This window comes from Pygoscelis adeliae, unplaced genomic scaffold (assembly GCF_000699105.1).
Source record: "Pygoscelis adeliae isolate BGI_AS28 unplaced genomic scaffold, ASM69910v1 Scaffold386, whole genome shotgun sequence".
NCBI lineage: Eukaryota > Metazoa > Chordata > Aves > Sphenisciformes > Spheniscidae > Pygoscelis > Pygoscelis adeliae.
The window spans coordinates 1,786,696-1,812,286 of NW_008824940.1; the positions used below are offsets into that span (position 1 = coordinate 1,786,696).

The following is a 25,591-nucleotide window of genomic DNA, read 5'->3' on the forward strand; positions in this document are numbered from 1 at the left end:
TTCAACTCTCTCATCCGCCTCCTTTTACCATTCCATACCTCATAGTTACCTACATTTCTGTTTCCGCAATAAGCGAGAGCATTCATTGGGTAATGTCTGACTCAGTACAAGTCCTTCCTTATCCCACTGGCTTATGTGGTGTATTTAATTAGTAACGTGCTTGGGGAGAGAAAAGTAGTCTGTCAGCTTGTCTTCAGGCTTCAGCTGATGCATCAGATCTGGTTTTGTTTCTGTGCTCGTAGCTTTGATTATCATAGTATGCAGAAATGTGCTTAAAACTCTCAGTTACATCTGCAATGAGACTGAGTTAATATGCAAATGATTACTTGAAGCTGGAATGGGGTGATACTACCCCTGAAAGGCATCGTGACACTGGTGTCCCTGTGCTCTCCCTTGTGTTTGTTCCTTTTTGTTGGTGTATGTATGTTAGCATAAGTGTCAGGCCATAAATAGAGCAGGATCTAGTTGCAGTCCAAGTTAATGCTAGCTGGCTCTCCTCTTGTGACTTAGTTTAACCCAAGTAAGTTCCTTGATATATTTTTTATTTGCTTGGGTAGGGTTGCTTTGCTTGACTTGCTTTGGAATGTAATTTGTAGTTGCGACGAGTTTTTTGGGCTTTTATGTTTGTCTTTTCTTTTTAACTCTGGCTTTGAAAGAGTTCATGTTTGGTTTTGGGATTTTGATTTTGTGGGGGTTTTTCTTGTTTGCTTGTTTTCAGTATTCCTTGATGTTTAATATCAACATCTTTCCATCTCTGAATTATTTTGGTAGTCTGTCTGTGTCTGTCCTGTCCCTCCCCTCATCCCTCCTCCCCACCCACCTACCCGAATTTTTTTTATGTTAGTTTGGTTCTATTCGTCTTTCATTCTTACGTTTCACATTTTTCTTTTGTTTTCAGCTGTTTTCACCAAAACCTATACTACTATACTGTTTGGGGATAGGTGACCAAGCAGTAGTAAAAAGATAAGCGGTCATTTGGTAGCTGGAGTATCTTGATCAAATGACAGAGTTTCCAAAGAAGAGAGAAAATTTTCAAGTCATAATTACTTCTAAATGTATTTCTCTATTGGTTATTGGAAATAAATTCTTTATGATGGTTGGTTTTACTTTGCTGCATAAAAAGCAGCATAAAATAGTAATGTAACTTCTGATGCAGGGTTAGACACACCGTTGGACATTTTTGCATGTAAATCATTATGAAAGCTGGGCTCAAGTTGAAGTGCCTTTAACTTTCTACAAATACCTGCTACCTGATGAGTTTGTGCAGAAGAAAAGAATTCTAAACGGTGAACATAAACAGCTTCTAAGTTAAAAAGAGCACCTCCAATCTTGGCTTTCTAATTTGGTCCTTTCACAGCACTGCTCTGTCTACAACTGTCTTTCTGTACCATGCATTTTTTTATGAACCTCTACCTTATATCATAGCATATCCTACTGCCTTACTGAAAATAGTAAGTCATAGTCTATACCATATAACCTGGAGCATGCACTGAGTCTGAGAAGGAAATTAGTTTGGTGATGTTTTCTAATTTTAGATGATTGTCACTTCAGTTTTCAAACAGAAATTCAGAGTTCTCTTAAACTGATAACTTGTTCCAATGATTGGCTAAACCAGCCTGTTTAGGAAGTCTTACTATAATGTGTAATTAATTTCGCAGTAAAAGCCTTATTTGAAATACAGAAACCAAAAATATTTTCTCAATCATACTTTTTAAATCTATAATTTCCTTGCAAGACTTACTGGAAATATGTAAATATCTATGTCATGATATTTTGTGTCAGTGGAGCTAATTAATGCAATGAAATTATTAATTTGGCACAAGAAATGCAGTTGCATCTTCATTCAAGTCACAAGTAAAAAATATCTTGATGGCTTAACTTTTTTTTTTTTCAGGAGCATAAATTAATCACAGAATCTGACAGTTTGTGGTTTCTACTTGAGAGAGACAGATACATATTTCATATTGTTTGGTGCTATATATATGGTATTACTCCATATTGCTAGCACTTCTAAGAAGCATCAAATATTTAGAATTGCTTGCAGGACTAAGTTGCAGTTTCTTTAAGATTATGACTAAATAGCTGGAATACTTTTGTCACAAGCTTTTGAAGGTGTGAAGATTGTGGTTGAATGAATGAAGTTGTCCTCACATGTAAGAATGACTACAGTAGTGACACTGAGTTGTTTTCCCTTGCCTGAATAAGGTATGTACAGGACTGTAAGATAAAAACTGCTTCCCCCCCCCCCCCCCTTTTTTTTTTTAAACTAGCTAATATTTGTTGACAAATCTTCTAAACAAAATATTTTTGAGAACAGACATTATCTTGGTGGTGAATGTAGTCAATCTACAGCAAAGACATTTAAATTTGTCCATTGACTTTAGAGGCAAGGCAATTAGAATACATTAGGAAAAGGAAGAAGTGCTTGGTATAAAGCAGGTGGGTCTGCATTTCTTGGAGCAGCTTTCCTTATTGTTGCAGTGACGAGTCATGTTGATAAACCTTCATGGAAATGGGTCATGTATTCTAATCTCAAAATTTCCTGACTGTCCATGTAAGAGTGCCATTCTGAAGAGAGAATAATTTCCCTCTATGAGAGCAGCCATGTTCAGCAATGGGTGATTGAAGTTAAAAGCCCTGGGGTTGAGGAGGGTCCTGACCACCATTTTAGAGGTTAAAAGTTTTGAGAGACTAGTGCTTGTTGCTGCATTGCTTCTACATCATTGTAGAAATGTGTTGTAATTAATTAGATATTTTTTGGAAGTGAGATGTTTTCCCTTTCTGTATTTTGCTGTTCGGTTTATGTTCATCCTCCAGCTGTGAGTTGCTGCAGCTACAGACTTTGGAAAGACTTTCTGCCCAGAGTCCACTGCACTGTTGAAATTCTGATTTTGAAACTTGTTTAAGGGAGGGTGGTGGAGGGTGTGGAAGACTGAGCTTTGCTTTCATTATCAACCAGTTGTAGAAATTCTCCTGACTTCTGATCATACTGGCCTTCCTCTAGTCTAGACGGAGCTGCTGTGTCTTTGCTACGTGCTGGTTCCACAGAATTTTCCCTCTTCTATACCCGATGCTCTGTCTGCTGTAGATTTGAGTGACATAGTTGCTGGTCAGGTAGGCTTGATTTGCCTGCCTTATTTCCTGTGGGCCAAAGTGAGGCATGAGGTTTGTGGCAAAGATTATCAATATACGGGTAAATTCTGTGCGTTGTAGGGTTGCGCAGGTAATGTACAACTTGTGTCACTTCTCAAGTTAGGGATAGAAAGACGATTGCAGGGCAGCAGAGGCCCAGCTGTAAGTAGGGCATTTGTCAGGCCATACAGTAACCTGGCATACTGGTTGGGGAAATTGGCAGAGAGGATTCTGTTCCCACCTGCTTTGTTGCAGATGCACTTTTCCTGACCCTCAGTTAACTCTCTCCCAAAGTAGGTAGAATACTAAATGACTGTCAACAAAGAACTTTGTGCCTGTGAGGCAGTTAAATAATTCAACACATGCAAATAACTCATGTTAGCCTGCGGTGAACTTCAGTCAGTGAACATCACTGAAGTGTTTTGCTAAAAGCTGCGCCTAGATTAAGTTCATGAATAGTCCTGTTGTTTACTTCTATACAGCTAATTAAAACTGGCCAAGAGCTGTTCTCTGACTTGGAGCCTCAGCAGCGTATCCCAGCTCACGTCCACTCAGCTGAACTCCTTTTTGCAGGGCAACTATGCCCCAACTAGCTTTTTGGCCTAATTCACTACTATAAACACAGCTATTGACTGCATGGCAATTGATGGGTGTTTCTGAACAGACCCTCAGTTTGGTGAAGTCTTTCCTAATCTGATGACAGCGAAATCCAAACCCTGCTGTATTGTTTCTTCTGGATTAGATGGGAGTACTGGCCAGAGGGAAAACTTTGACCTGTGGAATTCAGCTGCTTTCCTACCTTTTGGTCTCCTAAGAAACTGGAACAGAGGGAAGAGAGCAGGATTTGGAGTGAATTGTTTGTATAAGAGTAAAGAACCAGAGCACTGTTAGACTCATACAGCCCCGATTCATTCCTGGAGCTCAGTCCATCCTGTGCACTGAACAGGGTAGAGATCCTGTAGAAAATACGGCATGTGTTCATATAGTTAGTGTGTCATTATGCATGTGTGCTGGCTGAATTTAAGTTTTATTTCCTATCTTTAGTGGTTCACGGTATGATTCCTTCCATTAATTTGTTTCATCAATGATAAATTCCACTCCCTCCCCTACCAAAAACACCAGATCTAGCTATAATACAGTTATTCTGAAACCAGGACATTTTTATTTAATGTAGTGTGTTTAATTGGAAAAAATTTGGTGCTAGAGATTTGCCATTCGGTGTTTCTGCACAGCATCTCATTGGGAGCCGATGTTTGTTTTGATCTGAATACCAAATATGCAGTTAGGATTTGTAGACTGATTTGTTTCAAATGTATTAAGCATTTCATATTTATGAAAGTAAAATTCCAAAACGAAATTAATGTGTCTTGTCATATGCTTGAATGTAAATAGTGGAGTTCTCAGAAGTGCTTGTTACTGGCTTATAACTGTTCCTGTTGAAGCTGGACACTGTAGGAAGAGTTGGGTACTGAATAGTTTCAGGAATCCCGCCAACTAAGCAATGGTAAGCCGCTTCCCTTCGAGTACGTGTTAAAACCTCAATGCCTGTGTTTAAAAGTGACTTCACATTTAGATGCTAAAGTGAAACTGGTTTTAAATTAGCCTGTGGTACAATTCAGATAATGCTAGACGTGATACAAGCACTACAGTTGTCATCTGATACGCAGAATGGTGTCTAGTCTTACCTGTTTCTCTTTCTGCATATGCTAATAGATTATGTATCTGTGAATGTTGAGGATGATGTTGAAGCAGTGATTGTTGACCATGGAGAAAATGGACTGTCCACACAAAGCTGCGTGTCAATGGAACAAAACTCTGATGTAAACGGTGTTCACCATGTGGCTCAACTTGTCTATGGTAATTACTGCTCATTTTTATTGTGATCTAATAGTTAATGGCTAGTTTTAATGCTGTGTGTTCAGTGCTGCTGTCTTGAATGCTTTCTGTATTACCCATATCTTTAAAACATATTTTATTAGAAAGCTACTTCATAGAAATTGCTTGGCAATGCATTTAAAAAGAGGGACCTTTTTAGTTATTGCTTTAGAGGTCTTTATTAATAGTGAACCCACTGAAATATTATGTTTTAAAAAGGCAGGTTTTTACTTACTTATAAAGTAAGTATACCTAGGAATGAATTAGCAAGCAATTTGGAAAATAAATGTAATGGAAGAACCGAACCCCAAAAATAAGGGTTTTGGATAAACTGTCCAGTGTAATTTAGTGGAGCACTGGGGATACTGATGTGCAGTGACAGTAAGATGTTGTTTAAGGTGATAAATTATTAGCTGTAAGTAGTTTTGGTGATTGTCTTTGATCTTGCATGTTCAAATAAATACAATGAATTAAAGTCTCTCAGGAATCTTACCCAATTCTCCATTGGCCCAGACAAAAATTAATCATAGCTGTTACAAGCATTTAGTAAGTCCAGTAGCGGTATTACCAAGTTAGTTACAGTCATTTTCCTTGCTAAGCGATGGCACTTACTAGTGTGTTTTTCTGTTGGTTTTTTTTTTTTTTTAATCGGCCAGTTGACTTTCTAGAGAATCTCATCAGCATTTCTCTTCAGCAGGGTCAAGTTATGTCTCTGTTTCCTAGTGTTGTTAGGTGCTTCTGAGAACCTTGAATCTTCTTGGTCTTCTACTTGACATTAGAGTATACTGTAATTTTTTGTACATTTATGTCTAAAAACATATTTAGGGGAGGAGGATGGTTATGGTTTACTTGGGGTTTTGTCTCTGTTTTTAAAAAAAAAAAAAAATCCTGCCCAAGAAACTGTCGTAGACAGTTGCTGGCCTTGATTTCAGGACATGAGTAGTTATTTCATTATCAACAAAGGAATCATGATGAGGGGGAATGATTGTTTTTTGTCATCTTTGGGCTTACAGCTTCTGTTGTAGATTGTTAGTGTTAGGTATTGTCTAGTTAAAATTGAGTATAGTGAGATGTATGACCAAAACATGACATAAGCTTATCTGGAATATTACTGTTGAACTTAACTCTTTAAACTGAAATTCTCTCTGATTGTTTTTATTCAACCACCATCTTAGGCTAGTATCTTGTAGAGCAGTGCCTTTTCTTCAGATCCGGTTCTGTCTGTCCAAGCTAGTTTCTTTTACTTTTGTCTCATATCTTCTTGCCTACGGATACTTAGCTGGCAGAGCAAGCTCGGCATCGCTAAGATACAGATCTAGGTCTTTATTTCTCCCCGCCTGCTGCAGAACACTTCTATTATGCTTTTTACTTACCCATTTATGCCCACAAACTAGGTATCGCTTTTGCTGGCACTTTTTTTAGGTCATTGTATTTGTGCCTAAATCTAAATTTGGGAAGCTAATCAGAAAGATGATTAGTTTAACATAAGCATAGTATGTTTAAAATGTAATTAAACCAGGGACCTAATGTTTCTCCAGGTGAAGTGGCATTCTGGTTTGGCTGCAGAAAGTATCTGAAGTTTGAGGGACTACATTGTGCCAGTGTGTTAATCCTGCTGCCCTGCACCCCTTCTACTTTCAGCATGTCCTCTTGCCTGTATTGGTGTTGGTCCCACAGGATGCTGGCATTTCCCAGGCTCTCAGTTCTGGGGGTGCTTAGTGCTAGGAGAGGAGTGCTAGCTTGGTCTGTGTGGTGGGGACAGAGGGATGAGGTGATCTGGGAAAGGAAGCAAACTCTGGAGCTGGGTGGGAGGGTAGGTCGGTTTTAATCTTTACCTAAGAGAACAAATATTAAGTAATTGCATACGTATTTTTATTACTCAGTTACTGATTGTGATTTCAAAACGATGTTAACTACACTAATCTAGATCTACCACAGATCTTGCCTGGGTAGCATCTGTCAGCTCTGCTACAACTTTTGTCTGGGCTCTTAATGCAAAGAAAATTTTTTTCTAGCTTATGATACTGAATATATTACTACTTTTCTGTCCTGCCCCTGGCCCTTCCTCTTCTAGAGCATAAAAGAAAAGCAGTTGTCTTTGCTTTTCAGTATTTCTCTTAGCTTGTCCCTGTCCCATTGGATTCATTTTCTCTTCCTTCACTTCTGAGATACTAGTTCTGCTTTCCAGTTAGGCCATGAAACTCGTTCCATTATTTTGCACAGGTAGTAAGAAGTACCCTTGTAACTTTTCTCATGCAGCCCCTTTTACTTGGGAGGAACCTACTGTAGGTATCCACAAAACTTCCCCACTGTAACTTTTCAGCTTGGCCTAAGCTCCTTCACAGCAGATAGTATGGTGGAGACTTTGGTGTTGCCTTTTTGTACCAGCTAAGTTTTTCTCCTTATTTCTTGGAAACCTTCCAAGGTCTTGTTTAGCTTCTTAAGCTTTACTTGTCTTAATATCTTCTTCTCTTATCTGTACCTATACCTTGTTATCTATATAGTGCTTGGCCAGTCTATAGCTGAAATATATAGAACTCAAGGGGAAATAGTTACTTTTTTTTTCTTCTTCCCCTCTTAAGAGTGTTTTTATTTCTTTTAAAAAGAGCTGCCTTTCCTGAAAGTTTGAGGTAGAAACCTGTAAGTGATGGATTTGGTAGTAGAGATACGCCTTCTCTCTTAACTGTGAAAATCCTTTAACATTCTTCAAAAAGTAGGTCTGACAATCGTGTGGACTTCAAAAGAATTAGGACGGAGCAGTGATAAACTGTGGTAATGGCTTTTTAACTGTGTGCCAGGCCCACACATGGAGAGGTGGAGGCATTTTGTGTACCGCTTGTGGATAGTTCGTGTTTGGTAGTCCCTGACCTACACTGGCTCAACAGAGGAGATAACCTGCGGCAGATCTCTTTTGTTGCACGGTGCTTCAGTGACAAAACTGGGGGAGGACCTGTTAAGTGTAAGGAAGGGACAGCTGAGGACTAAACAAATGGGAACTGTTTTACATTGTGAGTGTGTTGCCTGAATTTCAGTTAACTGGTTTTGTTGGGGTTTTGAATTCTGTGACTTCGTACAATCGGACATGGAAATGAGAACAGAGAATCAACAGTGAAAAGCAAGGCAAATGAAATGGAGGCTGGAGGGAATTTGGAAGAAAGAATATTAAATTGAATTTATAATTTCAGATCTAAATAAATTGGATTAATAAGTGTTTAATAATATGCTAGTAAACAAATTTCAAATAAGCAGTTTGAAAGTAAAAAAAGTGGGTGACTGTGCATGTTTTTTGTCATGAAATGTTTAATGCGGTGGGAAACCTGCTGATGTGCTTTGCTTTCTCTCCACTTTTCCAGGAAGCGAAGGCTTATCAGTGCTAGCTGAACGAGTGGCATCACAAATGAGCCATTCTGCAAGTATGCAGAGAGGAAATGGTCACAGCCCTGAAAAAATGGATTTTGTGTTTTCACATAATAAAAGAAAACGACTTGCCCCTACTCTAGTGGGACAGAATGTGGTATGCTTCACTGAACAGTAGCCCTTTGTTTTGAGGCCAATTTCAATGTTATTGGGAATGTCATTTTTCCTTCGCTTTTGTATGCTCATTTGATGACATCCCAGTGAAGAAGTGTGGGTGGGATATCCATGTAGTGCAGGGAAGCTCCTAGCAAGAGTAAAACCTTGTTGTGCTGGATACTGTACGTGTATATAACAACAGCTAGTGTACAGTGGAGAGTAACTTCCCATGTAGATACTCTTTATTTTTTCAGTAAAAATCTCTGTGCAATTTAGGATAGTAAAAGTTGAAACTTAATGTTCAATAAGGATTTGCCTCCATGAACAATTCTGTCCAAAGACAGACTACATATATTTTTAACTTGAGGCAGTCTGAAGCTTAGTTCATGTCACCGTATTTAATTCTTAAATTCCAACACTCAGGGTGTCTTTAATGCTATAAAAGCAGTTCCACTCTGTTTAATTCTGCCTGTTGTAAAACAAACAAAACCAACACATCCCCAACCTTCCTTTTTTAAAATAAGACCTGATTAAATATGACTTAGTTAAAAACAAAAAAAAAAAACACAAAAAAACCCCAAACACAACCACAAAACAACAACAACAGACTCATGAAGTCTGTGATGTATGGTGGACAGGAACTGCTCCCATCCAGTAGAAGAAAAATGTCAGAATTGTCCAGGTGGTGGCACTGTTGATTCCTGTCTAAAAGCAGTTTTCACACAGCAAGAAAATTACATCTTTTAGACATTTTTAGAGCTTCTGCTTGCAGAGTTATACCCATTGAAGTAAATACACTTTTTTTCAAATCGATTTATTTAAATTAGTGTAAAAATCTACATGGAGTCTCATAATTACAGAAGCCTGGCTATATAGTGCCTATATAACTAGATGAGAAAGTTCTGGCCTTAGAATAACCAAATAAACATACATATTATATAAATTTGCAAGAGGTTTATGTTAAACCAGAATAAGATGCTCTTAAAACAAAAGTGAGGTGAGTGTACATATGACCTAACCACAGGCACATAAATGAGATGACTGTGTTAAATCTTGCTTTCTTGGGCCCTTTTGTAGTCAGGGGAGGGAATACACCTACAACTGAAAGCATCCAAGTTGGATTCCTAGCAGGTTGTCTCTGTAGTTTATATTTTGAATTCTTTCATTAGTCAAAACACTAAAAGTTCTTTGTTATTTCCCAGATGAGAACCAGGGAAGGAGAATATGAAGATAGTGACAGTGTCATTTATGAGTATGAACCAGATTATGAATGTGTAAGTTAATTTTCTTTTGTTTGACTGACTTTGAAAAGCTGCTTTGGGGATGCATGTTTTGGGGTAGACTGAAATAACGTGAGGTTTGAAGTTGGGATTTATTGGTTTAATGTGATATCCTAAGACTGTGTATGTATTACTAGCTTACATTCTTTTTTATTATTTTAATGAAAAAGGGGAGTATTGTATCTGAAGCTTCCTACACTGAAGCTTCCTACACTGGAGATCAGCAGAAAACTCTTATGGAAGTCCTCAGTTACTGCCAGGTATATTTTTTTTTTCTTTCTCTCTGAAATGGCATTTAAACAATTTTAGTTAAATTTCAGGAAGATTTGCATTCTGTATTTGATAACCTATGACTTCATCCTTTCCGGTTGTTCATTTGTTAGTTGCCCACTTAACTTCAATATTTTCAATGAAAAAATAATCTACTTCATATTCTCTGAACTCTTCACACCATAGCTGGCAAGAATATGTTTTAAACGTTAAGCTTTAATACAAAATGTAAAGTCTAGTGATTTACTGGGAGGGGCTTCACAGTAATGGGAAAGATCTGACTGTCATACACCCAGCTTTTGGAAGTACACAAGGCTTGCCAAAAGTGTGCCAAAATCCTGGTACTGTTGTTTTGGCGAGTTCTTTGCTTTTGACTTCTGAAGCAGTAGCTGGCAAGATTGAAAATTACTGCACTGAAAATTAAAAGCATCCCATATTTATTCAGGTGAGCACTTATGTGACTCTCGAGTCACAGTACTCTAGAATGAAAGACATTCAGGCCATGCTTCAGGGAGGATAATTTGTGAGTGGCTTGTAGCCAAGTATTAATGTCTTATAAGTCTCCTTAAGCATATATTCAGCAATGCTGTGGAAGAAAATTGACTAAGATTGTGTGATTCACATTTCTGGCGCTAGTCTGGGAATGTGTGCTGTAGCAAGTAGCGCTAATGAGAAGCTATAGCCTCTTGCTGCCTACTAGCCCCTTTCCATCTCCTTCACCCCACTGTTATCGCCTCATCCCAGTAAATCTGCCCTAGGGCTGCGTGAAGCCTTTTAATAATGTCTGTACTGTCCACGCTGATTTAAGGTCTTTTAGTGCTTCCTTGAGATATTTCTAAATTTTGGGAAGATTTATAGATTCTTTTGTCTAAGGATATTTAACTTTTGAAAAGATAGCTATCATATTGAAACCGAACTGTTGGTTTTCATAGAATTTAAATTTATTTTCAATTTTATCTACTACAAATCCATCTAGCAATTTTTTTATAGTCATACGTATTTTTAAAAATTTCTCTGTCTAGTTATGCTGTAGACCAACAAAAGAAATGCTTTAGTTAGTTGAAGACACATTTCCTCTTTGTAACTCATGTAGTTATAATGTCTTCGTGTGTTTTTTGCAGTAATAGCTGATGACATGTGCCTAATATGTATTTTCAAGTTGGCAGTGTCCTTTCAATAGAAGATTAATATTCTGTTATCTAATACCTTTATACTGTTATGGCACATAGTGTATGTGTAAATTGCTATGTAAGCATCATGTTTGAGTTGCTAAATCCTGGAAACACTGAAGAAGGAACTTTCTATATCGCACAGTAATGTATAGTAATAACTGATAGACTTTGAATGCTTTGATTTATCTGGCTTTTGTGTCTGAAAATCTGGGCCTTTACAATAATACTTTTAAAAAGTTTGTACCTGATTGCTTTAGTAAGGCAACATGACTTTTTAAAATCTGAAAGAAAATTTTACCTTGGGAATTGACTGAAGATCAGACGCTTTCAGTAAAATAAGTAGGTTTTTTTCAAATTCTTTATCTTTCATTCTGTGATTATTAAAAATGTGGATGCAATTGATTTCAATGCCATATTTGTTCCAAAAGGCATGACTGAGTCAATTTCTCCATATATCACTTGCATCTCATTTTCACAGAAAAACAGGATGGTTGAACTTGGAAGGGACCTCTGGAGATCGTCTGGTCCAACCCCCATACTCAAGCAGGGCCACCTAGAGCTAGTTGCCCAGGACCATGTCCTGATGGCTTTTGAATATCTCCGAGAAGGGAGTCTCCACAACCTCCCTGGGCAACCTGTGCCAGTATTCAGTCACCCTCACAGTGAAAAAGTGTTTCCTGGTGTTCAGAGGGAACCTCCTGTGTTTCAGTTTGTGCCCATTGCCTCTGGTCCTGCCACTGGGCACCTCTGCAAAAAGCCTGGCTCCATCTTCTTTGCACCCTCCCTTCAGGTATTTCTATACATTGTTGAGCTCCCCCCTGAGCCAGCTCCCCCTCCAGGCTGAACAGTGCCAACTCCCTCAGCCTTTCCTCATAGGAGAGGTGTTCCTGTCCCTTCATCACCTTCATGGCCCTTTGCTGGACTCTCTAGTATGTCCATGTCTCTGCTGTACTGGGGAGGCCAGAGCTGGACCCAGCACTCCAGGTGTGGCCTCACCAGTGCTGAGAAGAGGAGAAGGATCACCTTGACCTGCTGGCAATACTTTGCCTAATGCAGCCCAGGGTACCATTAGCCACCTTTGCTGGCTCACATTCAACTTAGTAACCACCAGGAGATCCCAGGTCCTCTTCTGCCAAGCTGCTTTCCAGCTAGGTGGCCCCCAGCATGTACTGGTGCCTGGGGTTTTTTCTCCTCTGTTGGAGGACTTTGCACTTCTCCTTGCCGTAAGGGCTAATTTCTGGCTCAGGTTCAACGTAGTCACCACTAAAATCGCCCAGAGTACGCTCTGCCCATCATACAGATCATAAATGAAGCTGTTAAACGGGATCAGACCCAGTATTGACCCCTGGGGTACTCTGCTAGTCACCGGCCTTCATCTAGACTTTGTGCTGCTGACCACCACTCTCTGGGCCCAGCCATTTGTCCAGTTTCCAGTCCACCTCACTGTCTGCTCATCCAGCCTGTACATCCGCAGCTTGTCTGTGAGGATCTTATGGGAGACAACGTTGAAGGCCTTCCTCAAATCCGGGTAGACAATATCCACTGCTCTACTGTCATCTACCAGGCTAGCCATTTCGTCGTAGAATTTTATCAAGTTGGTCAACCGTGACTTCCCCTTGGTGAAGCCATGCTGTGACTACTCCTGGTGGTATTCTCCTGGTGGTGTTCTCGTCATTCGTGCGCCTGGAGATAGTTTCCAGGATGAGCTGCTCCATCACCTTCCCAGGGATGGAGGTGAGGCTGACTGGCCTGTAGTTCCCTGGGTCCTCCTCCTCGCCCTTCTTCAAGACAGGAGTGACATCTGCTTTCATCCAGTCTTTGGGCACTTCTCCCATTCGCCTTGATCAATCAGAGGTTATCAAGAGTGGCCTCGCAATGACATCAGCCAGCTCCCTGAGCACTTGTGGGCGCATCCCATCAGGCCCCTTGGACGTAACGTGTGTCCAGTTTGCTTCAGGATTCCCCGACCAGATTCTCTTCCACCCAGTGTGTCTTCCTTGCTGCAGCCTTTCCCCCCGGTCTCTGGGACCTGGGATTCCGGAAGGCCAGTCTTGCTAATAAAGACTGAGGCAAAGGTGGTGTTGAATCCCTCAGCCTTTTCTGTGTCCTGTGTCACCAGGTCCCCTGTCTCCTTCAGCAGTGGGCCCGCATTTTCCCTAGCCTTCCTTCTGTCACCTATGTACTTACAGAAGCCCTCCTTGTTGTCTTTGACATCCCTGGCCACATTCAATTCCAGTTGAGAGTTTTACTTTACAGATAGTATTTTTCTAAGTATATTTCCCATTGGTGATACAGAAATCAACATTTTGGTGGCTGCCAATAAGCCTTTTACCTGTGTACTTGGAAACTTATTATGACTTAAAATAGCATCTCATAATACCTAACTTACACTGTAAAGCCCCTGACAAGCTCTAAGGTAGAGCAAAACGTACTAAATAGGTAAAAATAAAACACCTGCTGGAAGCAGGAAGAACAACACTTAAGTGGCTGCCATGTTAAAGTCACAAGAGTAAGCTTCTCTGAGAATTCTTTTTACTGTGATATTTACCATTTGTATTTGAATTTTGTATCGAAGTTGATCTTTAATATGCCTACAGAATATATGTATATTATCCACAGATCTTACCCAGTTTTAGGGAGGGAATCTTGCCCTTAATTGAACTTTCTTGATTTCTTCAGATTTAAATTGGGTTCTTGTGAAACAATACTGTTTTCACTCTTACATTTGTTGTCAGGCCATGTATGATGCCATTCAGAAACTGGATAAAAAATTTGACCTGCTTCATCGGAAGGTCTCAGAAATGCAGCATACTCGTGTAAAGCCACTGTTGCTCAAACCTGTGAGTATTAAAGACCTAAGACATCTATTTTTCCTTTAATTCTCTCACTTCCTCTGATACTTATTTTAAAAAAAAATCCTCTCCTTTCACTAAGATTAAAGTTAGTAGCAAAGTAGTAGACTTAAAATCCATTTCAATTAAATTATTCTAGATTTCTTACTATACGCCAGCTTTGGTCTCCTGTGTTGTTATTGACCAGTGGTCACAGAACAGCCAGTGGCCCCCATCAAATTCAGGATACTGTCATAGATGCTGTAAAATTCTATTTGTGTTGGAATGAGTAGAAATGAATTGTGTAGGTTACATCTTAAACTTGGGTGTATTGGTATTGCTGCTTTACAAGATGTGGTGTACTGTCTCATTGGTTTCTGCAGTTAGAGAGTTTATGCATCACTCACACAGGCTGGTTCTATTGACTGATTTTTAGATCTCAACAGTGTGTTGTCACATCCATTACGGTATAGAATTGTATTTTTTTGTTAATAAAACGCCTTTTTTCAAAATTTTTAAGAAGGTTTGATGTTGAGTACATGCTGTCCATTTTATTCCTATATGGTCAATCCACTGTTAACTAAGGAGACAGAATATTAGTACTTGTAACAATGGTCATTAAAAGGAAAACATGACAGATTTCCAAAGAAGGTCATAAAATCCATAATGACCTTTCTTTGTCAATAATACTGCAAAGCTTTTAATGTGGCAGAGGTGATCCTGCTGTCAGGAGATGTCAAGACATCAGTACGGCCATTTGCTTTAAGGGTGGGTAAAAGTGATGACATTCTCATGCATGTCAGTTATCAATAGGATACTAGGTTTTATTTGGGAATGTGTTTTTTGTTGACAACTCCAAGCTTGTGCTGTCCACACATCCAAAAATATGAGATTCAGGGAACAAACTGGTCTTGGCAGCTACACTTGAACCCCATGACCTCTGCACTCTTACCCTCCCCTCTGATCATGTGGGATGGCAACTGCTTTAATGTTCAGATTAAAAGTGACCTGCACTGCTGCCTTTTTTTTTTTTAAAAGGCTTTTATTGCTCTAAGGTGTAAGGGGGAAGCCAGCAAATGCAACCTGCCAACGATTTTCTTAGGTTCTCCTAGCACTTTATTTTTAAAACCATCAGGAATGCTGTAGATTTTTTTTTATAGCTGTACCATTGTTGTATCTGTGATGGACTAAGGGTATAAATAAGGAAAGGTTGGTGGTAAAGGTACTTTTTTTTTTTTAATTATTAGATCAACTCCAATAGCTGGAGAAATGGATAAGCTTTTAGGCACATAAGCCTTTCTTCAGGTCACAGAATTTTAAAGGTTACAAGGGTGGTACATAATCAGATTTCTGTAAACAAAAAGCAAACCCCCAAAACCCACAAAAAGAAGAACAAAACAAACAAAAAAACCAAACCCAAACCCACATGAGTCACTACAGTTGATAGCTCCTGCTGAGTGACTTCTATTTTGAACTAGAACACATGCTTTAGGGTACATATGTTTCTTAATAAAAGTACTCCAAGCGGTGGAAAGCATAGCCCGTCTCTCAGTTTGTCTGTCTTGGTCTTTTTGGAATCTTCCATTGTAGATGAGATCTGAATGTTTAATGTTTTCAGCTAGCAAATAAAGAATGAAGAGGCAGCCAGTAGAGAAAGTGAATTTTTTTTTTCTTGTTTAAAAGGAAGCTAACATGGCAGTGGAGACATCTCTTGAAAATTCAGCAGACTGGGTCAATGGCTGACAAATTTTAAATTTTATTTTGCCTATTCTTTTTTTTATAGAGCTTTTTTAAGAGCCTTTACAAAGCTGCCTTTCTCATTATATATATCATTATATATTTCCCAGGTGGAAAAAACTTGAGAAACCTTGAAGCTGACCAGATAAACTCTTAGTGTTGGAACTACAAGTGAGAATAAAAGAAAGTAGAGGGAAGGCTAAAAAGTAATAGCACTGGATTCATGACAGTGATTACTTCAATGAAGAGTCTGTTGCCAATAGCATAATTCCTAAAATCTAGTCTTCCTAGAAAGAAAGAAATGACCAAGTATGTCTGGTTAAATTAACCTTCTAATTGTTTTCTGAATCACATTTGCAGAAACCAGTTGGATTTACATATAGAAGTTCCAGTCACTTGCCCCAAGGAAAAATAAGAGTGCAAAAATCCATGGAAAGGGAATCAAGTCTTCATCTCTCTTCACCAGGCCAGGGAAGGCATAGCCCAGTCATAAGGGTTGCTTTACAAAATGGCCATGTTCAGGTCAATTCCACAATCAAACATGTTCAACAGAGTCTTCAGCTTGAATCGCAGCAACCTGTTCGTAGGCAGAGCCCACCACTCCCCACTATAGTTTCTACACATTCGTTGCATTCATCATACGCAGCAGCTAACAGGATGCCTGACCTCTCTCCACTACCAAATCTTGTAGCCAGCGTTGTGGAAAGTACTGTCAACATTGCATCTTCACCAGTGGCATCGTCATCGATGCCAGCACCATCTGAGACCAGTTTGGGAAATAATGCTGTGGTGGTGAACTACACAAATGCATCTGGGAGTGCGAACATTAGTAAAGAACTACCATCTTCTTCAGTCTCCATCAGTCCTAGCCTTGGTGAGTTCCTTTGTAATAAATACTCAGAAACAAAGGCTAAAAAACTGCTGCTAGTATAAAAAAAAAAATGCCTAAAGAAGTCTCTCTATTGTTATTTAGCAAAAGTAAAGGAGCAGAACTTGCTGCCTTACAAGCATTTCTATAATGGAATACTGTTTAAAACTCTTGAAACAAAGGTCATAGGAATGTTTAATATGCCAGGGATCACTTAAAAACCTCTGCAGTATACATACAGTTGTATAGACTACCACAAGCATTTGATTTTCGGTACATGCTTTGGGTTCTTTTAAGACTAGGCCCTCTTTTTCTCTCTTGATACTCTTGATGTAACCTATTTTTAACCTATGTATATGTCATAAGTAATGTATGCATGCTATGCGTATGTTTCAAAAGACAAAAGAGATTGCCAGCAAAGCTAAGTGGAGGCGTATGCCTGTATACATGTTTTGTATTTAAGAAAGCAACTTACCTGATTTGTGTGAAGGAAATACCTGTTTTCTTCTTGTGGAGGATTTTATCAGTGAAAAATCCTTTCTATCCTCAAATTCTGCAGTGTTTGGTTTCTTTCAAAATATTTAATTCCACAGAAAATGAAAAATTCCATAGATCATTGCATTATAAACAAGTACATATAAAATAGCACCATGTTTTAAAAACTAATATATTTCTTTCTAAAGTATAAACGCTCTGAGTTATGTGGAAGGCTGAGCTATGAGGTTTTGGTTGCTTTTCATCTAAAAAATAAGTTCATACAGCTGAAGAGCTGCACGAATAGTAGGTGAAATACTCGGATATCTATCTGCGAATTTGTAAACAGTGTATGATTTAACAGTACTATGTATGGATATGCCGTTCTTCATGGGTCATTGTCTTGAAAACATACATGGTATCTGCACGTGTGCAAAATAGGCCAGTCTGAACATTTTGGACTCTTATGTGTCTAATGTATTTTCTTGAGTGTTACTATTTCAGTTAGTTACATTGGTGGTTAATGTGAATCAAAAAGATACTTCTGTTACCATTCCAATTTAAAGCTGCTCTTGTAAGAGCAAAGATGAGTAATATATAGTAGAACTAGGTGTAGTAGAGAACATATACCGAGAGTACCATAGAGGTTGAGAGAGTGTGTTTGAAAAAGTGTGCTTTCTTTAGCAACTTGCTTGGGTTTTTTAATTTTTTTTTCTTTAAATGTTTTTGTTTTACAAAAGAGTTTGTTGGTGACCCAGTGAGAAATGTAAAAGTTCTTGGAAACTATTTGATGAAAGCTCGGCAAAAGACTAAACCAAAGTATGCGGCGCGCTACTTAGTTCGTGTCTTGTTCCCCAAGGAAACATTATTGTGCAGCATTATGGGAGTGAGTGCACGAGGGCGCAGAACATTGGATCCAAACAAAATTGCTGCAATAAGAGGTATGTTACCTTTCAAAAGGCACAGATTTACCTCTTTAATACTTAACATTTTAACTTACAAGGAGTTCTTTTCTCTATGTTTCTGCGAATCATTGTCTAGCAGCTGGTGAACTGATAAATGTGGTAGTGGATGTGCTCCACCCTGCTGTGTCTTTTGGTTTTGAAATTCCCACTTTGTAATTCTCAATGTTCATTTTTCTTCAACGTGGATAAAACAATTCTGACTTCTCCTAGTTTTGTGTACTTCGTGTTCATCAGTCATGATGACTTCCTAAATTTTTCATTACAATTTATTCTGTGTTTGTGTGTGGCATGGATTTTTGGAGGTTTTTTGTTTGGCTGGTTCAGGTTCGGTTTGGGGTTTTTTTTACGGCCATGGTATATTTGGGACAAACGTTAACTGGTGATTCTTAAATACTCTTCTCTTTCTCTTAAGTTCACTTCTCTTGTTTGTTTGAGAAATGGTGAAGATGGGGAGGGCACTTTTTTAAATGTCAAGCCATTTAAACAGATCGCATGGCACGTATGTGTGAACCTATAAATCTCCTTCCTGTTTAAAGGGTGGGAGATTATTTAAGCCATCTGAAGTAGCTGCAGCATCAGCATTACCCTGTCTGTTGTTTGTGTTGTGTTTTTTTTAATTAACATTAGTATGATAAATCATACCTTTCCCCTAATTCTACAATGAAATGCTTAATAATAAAAGCATTATTCACAACACCTCAAAAAAATATCACTGCACATCTTAAATTCATGGTGGTGCTTAGTTTCAAAACGTGAGTTTACTATCTCTCTTTAATTAAAGCTGGAAATCTAAAAGCTTCTACATGGAGAACAGTAAACGTGAAGCAATTCTTAGCTTTCTCTCTTTTTTTCTAAATTAGAATACTTTTAAATACTGCTTTTTGTCATGAAGCTTAAAATTTTTTCTACGTTTCATATGCAGAATTTCTTGCAACTAACTTTCCAAACTATGATTTGAGTGAGCATGGAAAAGACTGGAAAACCTGTATCACGAATGTCAATGCTATGATCCGCTGTTTACGCTCTGAAACAAAAATAAACCCAGTAAGTCATCTTAAGGTGATAATTCATTAAGTACTAAGTTTTTGCTTCTTTCTCAAATTAATTATTTGAACTCCTCATCATAGAAGTGCTCTAATTGGAAATTCCTTGGGATCTGTCTTTGCATTGCTCAGTGTAGGCCTGCTGACTGCAGCACTAGTTCCATGTGGGGAATACTGGAAGTATATCCCTTTCTCTTGCTCTGCCTCTTCCCGCTCCTGTGTCCAGCATTCAATTGAGATGTATAAGCATAGGATACTAAAAGGAAGACACTGTAAATGTTGCCCAGAAGTAGTGTCAAACTTGATTGCGAGCTTAAGCATGTAGCTTCTAGCACTGTTTTCTCAGGCTTTCCTTCAGATGTATCCAGCCATTCATTTCAACTTTATATTGGCTGAAACATCACTCCCAAAACACCTGTAACTCCATTTACCTCTGCTTCTAAAAAGCTTTGTGCAAATCTCTGAATATTTAGTATCTGTTTCACCTGTGGTTTTCATGATTGAAATTCAGGAGTAACTATATTGTAAATATCTGGAATCAAATTTATACTAAATGGAAAATGAACTGGAACACTAGTAGGCTTCTCCCAGTGCATGTGCTAACCTCATTGAATGTTTCAGGAGGCAGCTGAAGGGAAAGAAAAAGTGGCTGATGCTCCAGATACATCTCATTGTATAGATTTAAATTATAATGAAGATAGTGAAGGCAATTCTCAAAACTCTCAGAAAATGACCAGTTCCTCAACTGACACATTGCAGAATTCAGGATTGGATAAGTTTCCAGATGCTTTCCACACACCTTCAGTCAAGAAACAGCAGTCTTTGGAACCTATGGGTAAACTAAGACATTTTCATCTTCTGGGGTTTTGTGTTACATTTTAAATGGTCAGTGAGAGACAGAAGATGCTACGGTAGGTGAAATTGTATAGTGAAGGGATTTGCTGAACTATGTGACTCTTCTTTTCCTCTTAAGGCAGTCGCTTGCTGTATATATAGTAAGTCTTCGTGGGAGCAAACAAGAACATTGTCTGGCTAACAGAACATGTGTTGCATCTACCAATGTCCCATAATGCATATCCACTGTAAGATTGGAAAGTTCAGCTGTAAGATATTCTGTTCAGTTTCTCTGAATAATTATTTTCAAGAATTATTTCACAGTTGGCCCTGTTGTGTTTGTTTTGTGGTTTGTTTTTTTTTATTTGGAAGATATTCTACCTTAATGGAGTAAGCTAGCTCAGAATATCTATTGAATGGTATTGCAATTTCAGAAGAAAAGCACACCTTTCTGTAAAACTGACAATTTAGGACAATAAAAATCTTAAAGCAGCCTTTATACTTTTTTTTAAATGCACGATATACAAATGCATTGGAAAAAATTCCATGTACAGCATGTGATGCCTCTAGAGAGCGTCAAGGAAAATGAGCTGAGATTAGTTGCCCTTGGAAATAATTTATTTGATTAGAATCACTTCGGGGCTCTATCAGATCTGCTCCTGCACCCAAGATTTGTTAGCCTGATCCCACAGACCTCCTGATTTACTATACATTTTGCTTTTTTTTTTAATGTTTGCAGTGGAGTCAGGTTGAAGTAGCTGAAAAATACTCACTCTGTTTTTCAGTTTCCACTTACAGGATTTAAGCACTATTGAAATAGCAGAACTCTTATTTACTTATATGATTAGAATAGCATCATCTTTTCACATGAGATGAAAACAATTTAGAAAGCAATCATTAATAATGCAGGTCACATGGCTAGCATTGCTGAAAGCATATCAGAAGTGCTGTTACACTGTTTTAAAACAGGCAGGGGGTTTTGGCTACTTGGACATTCGTCTGCAGTATGTTGCGTTTTAGTATTAGCTGTAGCGTTATGGTTTTGCTCTGGTCTTTCCAAGCAAGTACAGTAGTTTTGGGGAGAACTTTTTGTGTTCTAGTGTAATACAGCCACTTTGAAGCATGGTCAGTATTGGATAAATAAAATATCTCTCTCTCTCTCTCTCTCTCTCTCTCTCTCTCTCTCTCACACACACACACACACACACACACATCCTTTCTAGAACTTCTTGGAAGTCCATGGCGCAACGTTCAGTTGCCTTTCTCAGTCATTTATGTAGCTAAAGGGAAGTCTCGGCCAGAGTTGTCAGCTCGCTACCTAATTCGTCATATGTTCACTGAAGATGTGCTGGTAAAAAGCAATGTATATGGTAATCTTGAACGTGGCATGAGCCCACTGGACTGCAATAGAATTAATGCTCTCAGAGGTAAGTAAGAAAATATCTGTTCAAATGATAATGTGGGGAAACTAACAAGAGTGATTAACTTTGTATCCTATGAACAAACCATGGAGCTTCAGAAATAAGTCTGAAACTATTCTGACAGGTATTAGTGCAAGCAGTGGAACAAGTTGAGAGAAAGTAGATGAAGTTATACTTACACAACTCAAGGAAGTCTCCAGATCACAAACCTGGTTCGGTTCGTATGAGGAAACTCAGTCTCCGTGGCATCTGCTTGAAAGGGCAACACAGTGGGAGATGGAAGCCATCCCAGAGGATTCTGGAGGGTGTCAGGGATAACTTCTTGATACAGGGGCTAGGTAGGCCAACCAGAAGTAATGCACAGCAGGTTGTGGCGCTCTTCACAGAAATGGTTGGAGTGTGCTAATCGGTGGCAGTATTGACTGTAGAGACTATGAAATAACGGACCTCAAGATCTTGAGTAGAGTCAAAAAGGTCAGAGTACAGACCCTGTAGCTTAGGAGAGCAGTCTTTAGCTTATTCAGGAAACTCATAGGTGGGAGCTTGTGAGAGCTCTGAAGAGGAGAGAAGCTCAGGAAAGTTGACAGGTCTTTAAAGACAGCATTCTGCAAGCACAAGAGAGTCCATCCTGATGCTTAGGAGAACTGGTAGAGTTATGGGGAGACAAGTTTAACCCCAGTTGGCAACTGAGCACCACGCAGCCGCTCGCTCACCCCCCCACCAGTGGGATGGGGGAGAGAATTGGAAGGGTAAAAGTGAGAAAACTTGTGGGTTGAGATAAAAACAGTTTAATAGGTAGAGCAACAGTCACGCACGCAAGCAAAGCAAAACAAAGGAATTAATTCACTACTTCCCATCGGCAGGCAGATGTTCAGCTGTCTCCAGGAAAGCAGGGCTCCCTCACGTGTAACGGTGACTTGGGAAGACAAACAGCACCACTCCAAACATTCCCCCCTTCCTTCTTCTTCCCCCAGCTTTTATATACTGAGCATGATGTCACATGGTATGGAATGTCACATGGTATGGGATATCCCATTGGCCAGTTTGGGTCAGCTGTCCTGGCTGTGCCCCCTCCCAGCTTCTTGTGTTCCTCCAGCCTTCTCAGTTGGTAGAGCATGGGAAGTTGGAAAGTCCTTGACTAGTATAAACACTACCTAGCAACAACTGAAAACATCAATGTGTTATCAACATTGTTCTCACCCTAAATCCAAAACACAGCACTGTACCAGCTACTAGGAAGGAAATTAACTCTATCCCTGCTGAAACCAGGACAGTATCCACCCCTTATTCCATACCATCTACGTCATGCTCAAGTCCCATATTTTCCAGTACAACGTCATTAACCACCCGCCCCGCTTTCCATACTTTGATATAACACACAGATATCATTCCCTTAGTCTATGGACCACCCTTGTGGAATGTCTGTAAAATGTCCAGAAATGTTCATGACATATCCATTGAGTTCATTTAGTCCGTGACTTTGGGCTCCATCTGTTATGGTGGTCACTCAGGCCAGGAGAGGTGGTGTGTTGCATGGACTTACTGGGCACCAAAGCCAGCTGAGGTCGGGTCACTGCTGGACTTGCACTGCTTCTTGTAAGGCTTGTCCTCCACTGGTTCTGGTGGTTCCTGCTATAGTAATTTCTATAACATTAGTATGGCATCTTATGATATTATTAGTATATCTATTATAACCATAATGAATGCTTAACATCACATAATTCAGATCATTGGCTGTTTTCACCCAAAATCAAATCCCCTTGAGGTACACATCGGACTTCCCCATCCTTCCGCATTATCCACCAAGTGCACCCAGGTCCTTGAGCAAAAGCAATCCCACGAATGGGTTTGCCTTTGCCTGAGGCAGGAATAACCCAAACTGTTTTCCCCAACATATTCTTTATGTGCACTACAGGGACTTTATTCCCATCTACAGTATGTACAAGGTCTGACTGGGCAGGGCCAGCTCGATTGGCAGATCCCCGAGTGTTGACTAACCAGGTGGCTTTTGCTAAATGTGTATCCCAGTGTTTGAATGTCCCGCCACCCATTGCTTTCAGCGTAGTCTTTAACAGTCCATTGCATCGTTCGATTTTCCCGGAGGCTGGTGCATGATAGGGGATGTGATACACCCATTCAATGCCGTGCTCTTTGGCCCAGGTGTCTATGAGGTTATTTCGAAAATGAGTCCCGTTGTCTGACTCAATTCTTTCTGGGGTGCCATGTCGCCACAGGACTTGCTTTTCAAGGCCCAGGATAGTGTTCCGGGCAGTAGCATGGGGCACGGGATATGTTTCCAGCCATCCGGTGGTTGCCTCCACCATTGTAAGCACATGGCGCTTGCCTTGGCGGGTTTGTGGGAGTGTGATATAATCAATCTGCCAGGCCTCCCCATATTTGTATTTTAGCCATCGCCCTCCATACCAAAGAGGCTTCAACCGCTTGGCTTGCTTGATTGCAGCGCATGTTTCACATTCATGGATAACCTGTGCAATAGTGTCCATGGTCAAGTCCACCCCTCGATCACGAGCCCATCTGTATGTTGCGTCTCTTCCTTGGTGACCTGAGGTGTCATGGGCCCACCGAGCTATAAATAGTTCACCCTTATGTTGCCAGTCCAAATCCACCTGAGCCACTTCAATCTTAGCAGCCTGATCCACCTGCTGGTTGTTTTGATGTTCTTCAGTGGCCCGACTCTTGGGTACGTGAGCATCCACATGACGGACTTTTACAGCCAGGTTCTCCACCCGGGCAGCAATATCTTGCCACAGTGCGGCAGCCCAGATGGGTTTGCCTCTGCGCTGCCAATTGCTCTGCTTCCATTGCTGCAACCACCCCCACAGGGCATTTGCCACCATCCATGAGTCAGTATAGAGATAGAGCACTGGCCACTTTTCTCGGTCAGCAATGTCTAAAGCCAGCTGGATGGCCTTCACTTCTGCAAATTGGCTTGATTCACCTTCTCCTTCAGCAGTTTCTACAACTTGTCGCATAGGACTCCATACAGCAGCCTTCCACCTCCGATGCTTTCCCACAAGACGACAGGACCCATCAGTGAACAGAGCATACTGTTTCTCATTTTCTGATAGTTCATTATACATCGGGGCCTCCTCAGCACGCGTCACCTCCTCCTCTGGAGATATTCCAAAATCTTTGCCCTCTGGCCAATCCATGATCACTTCCAGGATTCCTGGGCGACTGGGGTTTCCTATTCGAGCCCGTTGGGTGATCAGTGCGACCCACTTACTCCATGTAGCATCGGTTGCATGATGTGTAGAGGGGACCCTCCCTCTGAACATCCAGCCCAGCACTGGCAGTCGGGGTGCCAGGAGGAGCTGTGCTTCAGCGCCGATCACTTCCAAAGCAGCTCGAACCCCTTCATATGCTGCCAATATCTCTTTTTCAGTTGGAGTATAGCGGGCCTCGGATCCTCTGTACCCCCGACTCCAAAACCCTAGGGGTCGACCTCGAGTCTCCCCAGGTGCTTTCTGCCAGAGGCTCCAGGTAGGCCCGTTCTCCCCGGCTGCGGTGTAGAGCACATTTTTTACATCTTGTCCTGCCTGGACCGGCCCCAGGGCTACTGCATGAACTATCTCTTCTTTAATTTGTTTGAAAGCTTGTTGTTGCTCAGGGCCCCATCTGAAATTGTTCTTCTTTCGGGTCACTTGATAGAGGGGATTTACAATCAAACTGTAATTTGGAATATGCATTCTCCAAAAACCCACGACGCCTAAGAAAACTTGAGTTTCCTTTTTGCTAGTTGGTGGAGACATGGCTGTTATTTTATTGATCACATCCATTGGGATCTGACGACGTCCATCTTGCCATTTTATTCCTAAAAATTGGATCTCTTGTGCAGGTCCCTTGACCTTACTTTGTTTTATGGCAAAACCAGCCTTCAGTAGGATTTGGACTATTTCCTTCCCTTTCTCAAAAACTTCTCCTGCTGTGTTGCCCCACACGATGATATCATCAATGTATTGCAGGTGTTCTGGAGCTCCACCCTGTTCCAGTGCAGTCTGGATCAGTCCATGGCAAATAGTGGGGCTGTGTTTCCACCCCTGGGGCAGTCGGTTCCAGGTGTATTGGACGCCCCTCCAAGTGAAAGCAAACTGTGGCCTGCACTCTGCTGCCAAAGGGATTGAGAAAAACGCATTAGCAATATCAACTGTGGCA

At 40.2% G+C, this 25,591-nt stretch overlaps 1 protein-coding gene across 2 annotated transcripts in view; it reads left to right on the top strand.

Annotated features, from left to right (window-relative positions):
• The first annotated feature begins 446 nt into the window (after positions 1-446).
• Positions 447-25,591, top strand: part of BEND2 (BEN domain containing 2) — a 37,985-nt gene continuing 12,840 nt past the window's right edge. For both annotated transcript variants that reach the window (XR_663681.1, XM_009325479.1), the window contains exons 1-11: positions 447-520; positions 4,846-4,989; positions 8,361-8,521; positions 9,723-9,794; positions 9,971-10,060; positions 13,978-14,082; positions 16,171-16,684; positions 17,893-18,093; positions 19,040-19,161; positions 19,782-19,995; positions 21,218-21,421. Coding sequence is in view for 1 of the 2 variants with exons in the window: in XM_009325479.1 (XP_009323754.1) it covers positions 4,935-4,989; positions 8,361-8,521; positions 9,723-9,794; positions 9,971-10,060; positions 13,978-14,082; positions 16,171-16,684; positions 17,893-18,093; positions 19,040-19,161; positions 19,782-19,995; positions 21,218-21,421 (1,738 nt within the window). In the remaining variant the exon portion in view is untranslated. The remainder of the gene's footprint in view (positions 521-4,845; positions 4,990-8,360; positions 8,522-9,722; positions 9,795-9,970; positions 10,061-13,977; positions 14,083-16,170; positions 16,685-17,892; positions 18,094-19,039; positions 19,162-19,781; positions 19,996-21,217; positions 21,422-25,591) is intronic.